General features: G+C 40.0%; 1 protein-coding gene across 3 annotated transcripts in view; it reads left to right on the top strand.

Moving 5' to 3' along the window:
• The window catches only part of KCNN1 (potassium calcium-activated channel subfamily N member 1), a 210,662-nt gene that overhangs the window by 71,564 nt on the left and 126,258 nt on the right, over positions 1 to 12,840 (top strand). For all 3 annotated transcript variants that reach the window (XM_082266734.1, XM_082266733.1, XM_082266732.1), the window contains exon 4: positions 5,718 to 6,136. In XM_082266734.1, the coding sequence (XP_082122860.1) occupies positions 5,718 to 6,136 (419 nt within the window). The remainder of the gene's footprint in view (positions 1 to 5,717; positions 6,137 to 12,840) is intronic.

Raw genomic sequence — 12,840 nt, 5'->3', positions numbered from 1 at the left:
ACGATGCAAATTCAGCCATACAGGTTGTATGGCATGAATTTGCATCGGATTTGGACACAACACGCACAGGACACATAGGTGTTCACACCAATGCTATCCGATTCATGTCTAAACAGACAGTTCACAATGCCATTTGCAAACTGATCTGGGGGTGCCGTTAACTTTGGATTGACACCCCCAGCGATTTGCATATGGCAGTGTGTATTGCCTGCGAGTTGAATGTGATGCGGGAACCCGCAGTGGATTTGCAGGGTTTCCGCATCACATATGTGGGAACCGGGACTAAAAGCAATCATTTAAAGGTTAAGCTATCAATATCAATTCGTATTGAATTGTTTTAAACAGTTCTGGACCAGAAGTATTTTCCCCCTTAATGCCCAGGCCCTATTATGCGATTCAGCACTGCGTTAATTTAACGGACAATTGCGTGGTCATGCAACGCTGTACCCAAACAAAATTTACTTCCTTCTTTTCCCACAAATAGAGCTTTCTTTTGATGGTATTTTATCACCTGTACGATTTTTATTTTTTGCGTTATAAACAAAAAAAGAGCGACAATTTTTGAAAAAAAGGCAAAAACAATATTTTTAAGTTTAATTAGTTTTAAAAAAAATGTAATAAATACATTTAAAAATTATTAATTTTTGTTTCCATACTGACACCAGTCAGTGTCCCTGATCACTGCCACACCAGTTAAATAATAACGCTGTACTGCACTGGAAAGAGTATTTAACAAAAAAAAAAAAATTCAAATTTTATTTTAATTACTTAATTTTCCAAAAGAGTATGACAAGAAATTACAACTTCAAAAATCCCGCCATGCCTCTTACTAAATACCTTGGACTGTCTGGTTTCCAAAAAGGGGTCATTTGGGGGGTATTTGTGTTGTACTGTAATTTTAGGGCCTTAAGAAATGACATTTGTCAGTACAACAGAATTGATCAATGTTTAGATATATACCATAGTTTGTGGACTCTATAACTTTCCTACGAACTGAATAATATACCGTATTTTCCGGCGTATAAGACGACCCCCCTATTATATGATCTACCGGTAATACTTATACTTAGGTTACCTTGGAGATATTATACTCGGCGTATAAGACGACCTCCCATTTTTGAGGGATTTTTTTGAGGTTCAAAAGTCTTATACGCCAGAAAATACAGTACATTGATTTGGCTTATTTTCACCAAAGAAATTTAGCAGAATATATTATGGCCTACATTTATGAAGAACAATTATTTTTTTATTTGCAAAATTTTGTAACAGAAACAAAAAAAAAAACCTGGGTTTTTCTTCAAAATTTTCAGTCTTTTTTTCTTTATTTAGCAAAAAAATAAAAAAACAGAATGGTGATTAAATACCCTCAAAGGAAAGCGCTATTTGTGTGAAAAACATTATAAAAATGTCCTATTGGTACAGTGTTGCATTACAGTGCAATTTTTATTCAGTGTGACAGCGCTGAAAGCTGAAAATTGGCCTGGGCAGGAAGGGGGTTAAGGTGCCCTGTATTGAAGTGATTAAATAGGACAATAGAAAAAAATTAAAGCTGTTCAGGTTATCTAATGCAGTTGCTGTTGACTATGGTGCACTAGTGATTTGAGGCTGCATAGATATGTATTGTAGGCCAACTACAGAAGCAACAAATCACCACAAAAACATGAACATTCCTACCCATCCCTGCTACAAAAATAATACTGTGACATGGCAATTATGGACATATGAGATCTAAGTCTTAACTAGTGATGGGCAAATCTGCCTGGATTCAATTCTCCCCAAGTTCAGTGAATCTGGTACCAAGTTCAGTGAACCTAGACAATGCAACAAATGTCAGTGAAATCTCAGTGGGGCAATCCTGCTGTTAATTTCTGGCCATTCTTTGGAATAATTGACAAACTATTGTCAAGAAGGGTATGGGTAGCTGGGCATGTCCATGAGGAAGATTTAACAAAGCAAAGAAATGTTTTTGAATTACCGAGGGAGAGGCAACTATTAATGCAGTTTTAAGGGTCACGCGGAAAAAAAAAAAAACACCCATCCTTTAAATGACATGACTGTATGTGGTGTTGTGTAATAGTATGATTTTCCTGGGCAGCTTTAGTGACATTCTTTTTTTGCATAATATATTTAAATGAGTATTGATTTTTTAAAATCAAACTCTGATAGGCCTGAATTGACAAGTGGAAGTATGTGCCCATAATATTAAAAATACAGTATATGTATACTTCGATAATGTGTTTGGTTTAAATTGGCCATTACTGTATTAGGAAAGTAGATGTGCAAACCAATAGACAGTAAATAGAGACAAAGCAGATTCTATCTTGCCGTAATAATTACAGTTTATTATAGGAGACAATAACCTCAAATATTTATAGTGCCTAGATATTATGTAGGCATTCTGGCTAGGCCACAACCTAAAAATGGAGAGAAGAAGGCAAGTTTTATCTTGAAATAAAAATGAAGAGTCTATTATCTAATAGGCCACAGACACAAACTTTGTACAATGACTAGACAGTATGTAAGCAGCTTGGTTGGTTTGCAGAATAAGAGGGAGGGATGAGACAGGATCTATCTTGAAATAAAAACCTTACAGTGTATCATATGATAGACAATAGTTGATGTTGGTGCTGAGTATCTGCCTGATAAAGGACCTTTCCGGAAACAAGGGCAATTCATAATGAACCGCAGTACCATCAGGTTGATGACATGTACTAGGCAAGGTACATGTGTGATTTTTACAGACCAAGGGCAGCCAGTAAGTTGGTGCTGTTATTACACATGACCTTGCCTGGCTAAAAGGGGGTGGTGTCAGCCACCTTGTGGCCTGGTCCTGCAGGCTCCTATTACCCAAGCATACACACTGCAACACAACATAGCAGTATTTAGCCTAGGATGATTCAAGGAGTAGGAGGATGAGGCCAGAATGAAGGTTGGGGTTAAGTGACTTCTCTGTCACCATCAGAAAAGACACATGACGGCACCACCAAGTCCAGTAGTGAGCCCTGTTCTAAATACTTCCCAAGCACCAGGAAAATTGATCCAGTGTGCTGTGAAAAATATCCAAGATAGCAAGCAATTGTGCTGCAAGTTTGAAAATGACTTGCTAAGCTATTGCTAGACTTGCCAGGCTTTACAAGTTTTTTGCACAATTGCAGTAAGTCCGCATTTCATGACTCCAAATCAACTTTCTTTGCAAACATTCTGCAAGTCTGCTGCAAGTTCTGGTTCAGTTATGTTGTGCTATAGTCATCCCACCACAGGGGGTCACTGTGGCTGAAATTACATGTTGTAGACTTGCAGAGCTCTTGCTGTAGACTCACCACTACAACTTTGGTCTTGGTAGAGACTTACCATGCAAATTTGCTACAAATTGGAAAAGTGTCAACTAGAACTTGTGCTTCAAGTGCTCTGTAAGTGTAAAACTTGCCAGTAAAAATGTGCAGCAATTTAACAATTCAACAAGATTCAAGATTTACAATTCAACACTGCTACAAATTTGTGGCAAGTTATCCTTGCTATCTGGGATGTAGCATGGCTGCCCATACTTTCTGAACAATGTGTCTGGGGTCATGTGTACCCTGTCATTGACTGTGTGTTCTAGCAGCACAGACACATTATGTTGCAGCTGCTGGTGGAAGCCAGAGATGACCTTCTTGGCAAAGTAATGGGGGCTAGGCACCTGCCACTGTGGTATAACACAGGCCATAAACTTGAAAAGGGGCTGATTTCACGAGCTGGAATAGGATCAGCTGCAAACTCTGCTGCTGGCATTAGGGCACTGGGCATGGCGGGTGATTTGGGGACATATTTATTCTTTGCTTCCTAGAAACTTCATTAGACATGCCTTCCCTGGAAAGAAAACTGCTGAAGAAAGTGAGGTGTGTAGGAGAATTCAGCAGAGGTTCAAGTCTTTGATTGACCCTCCTATGTGTAGCCCTGTGACCCCCTTGACCACTAGATGGGGCATAGCCCAAGCTTCTGAAATCCTTTCCCTCACTGTCAATAGAGGCTGGAGATGTTGCAATGGATGCACAAGCAGAATGCTGGCATGGGAGTGGAGATGCAGAAAGTGAGGAGCGAGGAGTGCAGGTCTTTTGCTGCCAACCTATGTTATTGGGTCACTGCTCTCACTGAACTCTGTGGGGCAGGGTGATGAATTCTCTCATGCATATGGTACCCAACTGGCTGTTACTTGTACCACGGCTGATACATTTCTGGCAGAAACATGCAGACTTGTGGATAGCAGAAGCTTAAACCTCATCCCTACTAATTCTGAACACTTTTTGTCATTTGTATTTTTCTAAGAAAACTGAACTTTCACTTTTTTTACATCCCCCCAGTATCCTGGAAGATTTCTAAGTTTGATCAATTCGATTTTTTTCATACCCAAGTACTTTTAATTATTTATTGATTGATTCTTGTTTTAGCAAGTGCATGTTTTTAACCTACTATAAACCTAATTATTGCCTGGGAACCCTAAGAGCCCATTCAGACTAGCGCGACACGACTTTGGGGGGCGACCTGTGAAGTCGTGTGCACCGCGACTTCGGCGCGACTTGCAGAGACTTCACATAATGGAAGTCTATGCAAGTCGCTCCGAGGTCGGCCCAAAGTAGTACAGGACCCTTTTTGTAAGTCGGAGCGACTTGTGTCGCTCCTATTAGACAGACTTGTATAAAGTACTCGAAATTTCTACTTGAGTAAAAGTACAAGTGCTCGATCAAAAAGTGACTTGAGTAGAAGTGGAAGTGCTTACAGAAAAAGTTACTTAAGTAGAAGTACTAAAGTATTCAACATTTTTTTTACTTAAGTATTGCAAGTAGTTTTTTCAAAAAATTTGCTACTTAAGTACTAAAAGTAAAAAGTACCAGTAGTTTTGAAAAAAAATTTCTACTCAAGTACTAAAAGTAGAAGTACAAGTACTGTGTTATGTAGTTATTAAAGAAAGAAGTCAAAAGTTTGAATATCATATTGTTTTTTATTATTTCAAATGATTTATTCAAATGATTAACCTGTGTTTGTTAGTAGTTCCTTGATGCACTTTAAGCGCTGTAGCACCATTTATTTGTTTGTTTCATATTTTCTTTTTATTGGAAAGATTTGGTATAGCAGCTTTTATTATACACAGCCTTTATTTTCGTATGCGCTGATTTACAAATGACATTATACACATTTTTTTGAGCTTTATGCAACCTGCCATCTACTGTTCTGGCAGTGGTAATTTTTTTAAAAGTAACGAGTAACTATGCAGCACAAAAAAAAAATACTTGAGTAGAAGTATCGAAATCATCGAAAAATGTAGTGAAGTAAAAGTAGAAGTAGAAGAAAAAAATTCTACTCTAGGAAAGTACAGATACCGCATTTCGGTACTTAAGTACAGTACTTAAGTAGTTCTACTTCGTTACTATACATCTCTGCTATTAGAATGGGTCCTGTGCTAATCAATGGGCCGCGACCGAGCGCGACTTGTCAGGCTGACAAGTCGCCTGACAAGTCGCGCTAATGTGAATGGGCTCTTAATCAACTGTAATACAACAGTATATTTTTATGGCATATTAAACAATTTCTCCTACTACTCCCTTAGTGTGTGTCTAGGCAATAAAGTGTCAACCACATGACACTTCTTGTGCACATTGTCAATTTATTTAAGCATGTTTTTATATCTGCCGCAATTTTGTTTTCCTGATTTTCTATTGCCTAACTTTACTTTGTTGTAGCTTTTTATGGTGGACAATGGAGCGGATGACTGGAGAATAGCCATGACCTATGAACGGATATTTTTCATCACTTTAGAGTTGACTGTGTGTGCCATTCATCCTATCCCTGGACAGTACTCTTTTACCTGGACAGCTCGTCTGGCCTTCTTCTATACCACCTCTGTAGCCAATGCCGACATAGACATCATCTTATCCATCCCTATGTTCTTAAGGCTCTATCTAATTGGACGTGTGATGCTCCTCCACAGCAAGCTCTTCACTGATGCATCTTCAAGGAGCATAGGTGCCCTCAACAAGATCAATTTCAACACTCGCTTTGTAATGAAGACTCTTATGACCATCTGTCCGGGTACAGTTCTTCTGGTTTTCAGCATCTCATCCTGGATCATTGCAGCATGGACAGTCCGAGTATGTGAAAGGTAAGTCCCTCCCTTTATATTGATTACTGCTGTAGATTTTATAGAGCAGCAAATCCATCTTGTGTTTAGCATGCGTTTAGCATGTTTTTTCCTTTTGAATCTGCATACATCTCACTAAGGATAATTTATTTCCAATGAGTTTTTTACATTTCAGAAAATAAAACATAATTTTGAACAATCATTTTAAACTAACCATGGAAATGCAGCTGCTGATCATCTCCCTTATGCTGTTTGTCCCATGTAATTGCTGTCTCTGCCTGTCTTCCATGTATGGCTACATGACATTTATGAAAGTTTAAATTATGGGGTTTGAAATAGTCCTTTTCTGTCTTTCCACATCAGATGCCATCAAAAGTCACCTTAATCAAGCTTCTAGCAAACAGCAATCTAGCTGTTCTTCATTCATATGACAATGCCATGCCTACCACCCATTTTGACTTATTTCACATGTTTAAAATGACCTTTTACCCATATTTAACATTATCATATTGCAGCACAATCTTACTACATTAAAACGAAGGCGGAAACATAGAAGGCATTAGATGTCTCTGGCAAATGGGCTGCATGTAAATATTCACCTATAGCACAATGTCTTTGAAATCATGCCAACTTTGTTTTTATAAGCATAAAAAAGATCATATAGAATGAATGATTTTGAAGATTGTGTAAGAAAGAAGAAATACTTTAATTAGTAGTATATAACCCCATTCCTTGAGAACCTTAAACAAGAAATAATTTATGACTATATTTATTACAATTATTTAATTTAAAGCCCAACTCCACCAAAAAAAAAAAAAGACACCCTTGTAGTAGGGCCTCTCTGCACTACAGTTTTTATTTTTGTTTCTGGTGGAGGAGTTTGGAATTTAAAGAATAAATATAGGAAGGTTAACAAAATGCTCATTGGGTATATCAAATATAAAACAAGCAAAATCTTACCTTTGCACTAAAGAATTCTAGATAATTTTTCTCTTTCTTTTTTTTTGCTGCTATTTTACAGTGTCTATATAAACCAAAAATCTATTTTCAGTATGTATTGCATCATGACTCACTGTATACAGTTTTCCTAAAGCGGAGTTCTACCCAAAAGTGGAACTTCCGCTCTTTTGCTTCCTTCCCCCCTCTGATGCGACATTTGGCACCTTTTAGGGGGGAGGGGGGAATGGGTACCTGTTTTTGACAGGTACCCTTCCCTACTTTCGGGAGACGGCGCCGAGGCGCTGTCCCTCGGAGGTTTGGCCTCCTCCTCCTTCCCTGGGCCAGTTCGCGCATGCGCAGTAGGGACCCGCCCGCGAAGCCGCAAGGCTTCACTGCCGGGTTCCCTTACTGGTAATGGCGGCGGCAGCACCCGACAGCCGATGGAAACATCGGCTGCGGTGCCGACATCGCTGGACTCCAGGACAGGTAGGTGTCCTAATATTAAAAGTCAGCAGCTACAGTATGTGTAGCTGCTGACTTTTAATTTTTGGAGGGGGAGAAGGAACTCCGCTTTAGGCAAGCATTTTTTGTGACCCCTGTTGCAAAGTTTGTTTTACCTGGAGATCTTGCCAGACTCCCGTTTCAGGCTGACAATGATAAGCTGTTGTCTGTCAATGACCAGCATTGTTGTCAAACTCCTTTAATTAGCCATTGTGCTGCCTATCTGGTCTATCAGCAGCACAATGGCCAACAGAAGGCTTGTGCAGAGGAGCCTAATAACATTGTCGCTAAGGCCCTGTTCACACCTGAGCGTTTTTCAGTTTCTAAAACGTCATCTCTGAAGTTACAAAACGCCCAACAAGCAAAATCCCATACATTTCAATGGCCCCTGTTCACATATGAGTGTTTTGTTGCCTGAAGCAAAATGCCTGAGGCTCAAAAAAATACATGAGCTTCTTTTTTGGCAGAATACAGGCTTTTTTGGTTAGATGGCAATGCCTGCCTCCAAACACCTGCAAAAAACATTTGAAAAAAAGCCTGCAAACGATACGCTCAGGTATGAATGGAGCCAAAATGTGAGCCAGTGTCAGGAGGAAGTGCTATTACTGGCAAGACAGAAAAAACTGTATATAGTGAGGCTTGATCTTAAAAATAATGGAAAAAGATTTATGGTTTACGTACCATTGAAAGTAGTATTAAACACTCCCACAAAAAAACAGCTTGCTCCCCACTCATTCAGACAGCTTCCCTGAACTTCCAGTAGGGAAAGTGTGCACAGTACAAGTTACAGAATGGTCACATGACCAATCTTCTTGTATCCTCATAACGGTCTGAAAACAATAAAATACACATGTAAAAATGCCTGTTTTTACTATCTGGAACGCTGCCATATATACAATATATGCGTAAAGGATAGGTTTATTTTTGAACATGTCACACCTGTATTTAGGGTATAACATGTACTGTAACATGTTTAAGTAGAGCCCCTTTAGCCCCCCTTCTCTGTGACAACCCCTACAGAGGTATGGACACATCGCTGTAGAAAGAGCCTGCAGGAGCCTGACATTGCACCCCTTGTGAAAAAAATAATACATGCACATTTTCTTACCTGCAAATATATGTGCATTTATTTTTTTCAAAACGGTGAACTTAGCTTTTACATTTATCCAATAACACAGTCAGGAAATTAAATTTCTGAGGGCATTCCATACACCGATGGTATGCAGAATACCTCCACTGCATTTCACTTTTTTTTTTTTTTTTTTACAGTATTAGAATATTACAGCGTTTGCAGATTGAAATGGAAAGGTAATTTTTACTGCAATTAAATTACAACAGGCTTGAATAAAAAAAAAAATCTTTGACAAAAAAAAAAGAAAATAAAATTACAACAGGCCTGTGCTGTATTATATTTTTACCAATAGTGGAAATCTCCATCTCCTTAGATATAGATACAGTTGAATATGGCTCCCCACAACCTCTCTGAATATAGTAATGTAGAGGTTATTTAAACTAATATAATTTCATAAAATGTTCTTAAAATTTAGAGTGGAACTGAAGTGATGCTGAATTGTTTAAATTCAGCGACCTTCTCCATCCTTCACAACATCTATTGTAAAAAGAAAAAGGAAAAAAAAAAAAAAAAAAAAAAAAAAAAAGCAGACTTCTGATTAGATGCTTTTACTTGTAGTTCGCATAGCATCAGGTTTCAGGCTGTATTTACAAGGGTTTCCATTAACTAGTTTGGTGCAGTATCCATGAGTCACTGTACAGTGATTTTTTTAACATAATTTCATTTGCACTTTAACCAAAGATTTATACTGACTTACATTTTAATGCAGCTGACAGGTTTAAAATGATTTGGGACCTCTGAGTACTGCATTATGATATGACAAAAAAAAAATGCAATTTGCATTACTTTGTACTTCAGAGTATATACTGTAGGAAAGCTTTTCCCTCTATTTGATAGTCATAACCATCAGATCCACAGGGCTGCCTGAAGTTATTTACACCATTAACCGGTTTTAAATGCTGTATTGCAGCACTCCGTTTATTAGTTCAATCATCTGACAGGTCCCTCCTGAATGGCACGTAATGAATACCAGCCCGGACTTCAAAGAGCACAATAATGCTAACAGCATTAATAGTTCTCTAAATACACTTCATTTATTGTCAGATAACCAAAAGCCATTTATGAATCAGACTAGGCAGATACACTAGAAAAAGAAATGTGTATAGAGATTATATGGCACACTTCCATATCCTATCATATCCTGTCCTTTACAGTAATAAAGTACTACTTTCAGCAGGGACCACCCGAATTATGATCATTGTGTGGACATCTCTGCACAATGCAAGTCCATCTTTTGATAGATTTCTGTTGAAGGGACATGCTGAAAAACCCTTGTTGATCAGCAGCTTTGACAGCTGTTTAGTGTATTCTGAAAGCGGTGGGCCCCACTGTCAGACAGGACCGGTGCTACCACTAGGCAAACTAGGCGGTCGCCTAGGGCGCACTACCACCTAGGGCGCAGCCATGGCCAGTGAGACTTTCCTCTCCTGTCACCTCTTCATCCCCGGTGGATGTCACCTCTAGAGAGGGGGGGGGGGGCACCTTGTATATAAAGGGGTGTGTGGGGTTTAAGGGGGCAGTGTGTATATGAAGGGGGTTGTAGGGTTAAAGAGGGGCAGTGTGTGCAAGAAGGGGGTGTAGCAGAGTGTAGTGTTAAAAGGGGGCATTATGTACAAGAAAGGTGGCAATGTGTACAGTTATTTTTATTTTGGGGGGGGGGGGGTTGTGCGCAAGTAGCTGGTCTTGCCTAGGGTGCAAGATAGTCTAGCACCGGCCCTGCTGTCAGAATACAATATCCTGGCAGGGGGGATTCCTCCATCCACCTCACCATTTACTTATCTTTGCCATCTATCCCCCTTTGCATCCTTTACCCTCACTGGTGCACACAGACTTTGTAGTAGTAGTCGCAACACAGACCACACACTCACGTCACAGAACACAGACACCCATTCACAGCCATCAGGGCTCAGTCACACTTCCAGCACAGAGCTTTTTCAGGTTCTTGCTTTCAGGCTGCCTTTTCTTTTGAGCTGGTTCAGGTGCAGATTAAGAAATTTCTGTCCCTGTTTTGTATCTGATGGACTTAAGACTTGGGGCTTCAATAGACCTTTGATGTCTTAAAAAATAGACCATGTCACCACAATAAAAAAAAAAAATCATGTAACAAAAACATATGTTTCTTGATCAGGGTTCTCCAAACTGCTGCCCTTGGAGCACTTTTCCTTCCACTGACACCAAAGACGGAGCACTACTCCTTCCACTGACTCCAAAGACAGGGCACTATTCCTCTCCATGGGACCAACAATGGGGTACTATTCCTCCCACTGACACAAGAGATGGGGAACTAATCCTCCCACTGACACCAAATATTGGGCACTATTCCTCCCACTGACACCAAATATTGGGCACTAGTCCTCCCACTGACACCAATTATTGGGCACTATTCCTCCCACTGACACCAAATATCGGGCACCATTCCTCCCACTGACACCAAATATTGGGCACTATTCCTCCCACTGACACCAAATATTGGGCACTATTCCTCCCACTGACAACAAATATTGGGCACTAGTCCTCCCACTGACACCAATTATTGGGCACTAGTCCTCCCACTGACACCAATTATTGGGCACTATTCCTCCCACTGACACCAAATATTGGGCGCTAGTCCTCCCACTGACACCAATTATTGGGCACTATTCCTCCCACTCACACCAATGATAGAATATTTTTTACTCCCAATGACCACCAAGTCTCTTTGTTTTGAAAGTTTGGAGACCCCTGTTCTTGATCATTGAGGGACATAGGATTCAGAGATATTTGGGATATACCGCTGCCTACAGGAGGATTTGGACAGGGAAACAAACACAGTAAATAGTGACAAGCCTGGTACAACCTCTCCCACTCCTAGCATGCCTCAGTTTTTTGCTAATCTCAAAAGGATGGAAGACTTTTCTCCATTGAAAAAAGCTCACCCATTTTACTGGTCCGAATTTCTTTACTTAAGATTATTATTGTTTGTTTGGGTTCCACCCTTTGCTGTCTAGTCGTACTCTACTGGATCAGTGAGTTCTTCTTAGGCTTTTTAAGTGATTGTAAAGTCTTGTTTTTTTGTTTTCTATTAAAATAACAAACATATTCTATTTATGTAACAAACTATATAAATAAATAAATCACCGGGACCGGATGGCTTGCACCCGAGGGTTCTTAAAGAGCTCAGCCAGGTGATTGCCAGACCATTATTCTTGATCTTTAAGGATAGTTTACAGACGGGTATGGTGCCAGCTGATTGGAAAAAATCCAACATGGTACCAATATTTAAAAAGGGGCCGAGATATATCCCGGGTAACTATAGGCTGGTCAGCCTAACATCTGTAGTCTGCAAGATTTTGGAGGGGATGTTAAGGGACCACATACAAGACTTTAGTAATGAAAACTGTATTATTAGTAGTAATCAGCATGGATTCATGAAAAATTGTTCTTGCCAAACCAATCTATTAACCTTCTACGATGAAGTGAGCTGCCACCTAGATAAAGGAAAGCCTGTGGATGTGGTGTATCTGGACTTTGCAAAGGCCTTTGACACCGTTCCCCACAAACGCTTACTGTACAAACTAAGGAAGGTAGGTATGAACCATAAGGTGAGTACCTGGATAGAGAACTGGCTCCAGGGGAGAGTCCAGAGGGTGATGATTAACGGGGAGTACTCGGATTGGGCGGGTGTGGAAAGTGGGGTCCCCCAGGGTTCTGTCCTGGGACCCAACCTGTTTAATTTATTCATAAATGATCTAGAGGAGGGGATATCTAGTACAATCTCAGTATTTGCGGATGATACTAAACTAAGCTTGCCAATATCTTCTATGCAGGATGTGGAAACCTTACAAGCAGACCTGAACAAAACGGGGTGGGCAACTACATGGCAGATGAGGTTTAATGTTGAAAAATATAAAGTAATGCACTTGGGCTCCAGAAACCAGAAAGCAAGCTACTCACTAGGGGGGGGGGAACCTCTGGGTGAGTCTAGGATGGAAAAAGACTTGGGGGTACTGGTAGACAACAGGCTTGGCAGTGGCATGCAATGCCAAGCCGCTGCAAGCAAAGCCAACAGAATTCTGGGATGTATAAAAAAGGGGATTCACTCCAGAAATAAAGAGATTATTCTCCCGCTCTACAAGACTCTGGTCCGGCCACATCTGGAGTATGCTGTCCAGTT

Source organism: Pelophylax lessonae (assembly GCF_965119305.1).
Source record: "Pelophylax lessonae genome assembly, chromosome: 1".
Taxonomy (NCBI): Eukaryota; Metazoa; Chordata; class Amphibia; order Anura; family Ranidae; genus Pelophylax; species Pelophylax lessonae.
The sequence above is the reverse complement of the archived record's forward strand: the minus strand, read 5'-3'. Positions and strand labels throughout refer to the sequence as shown.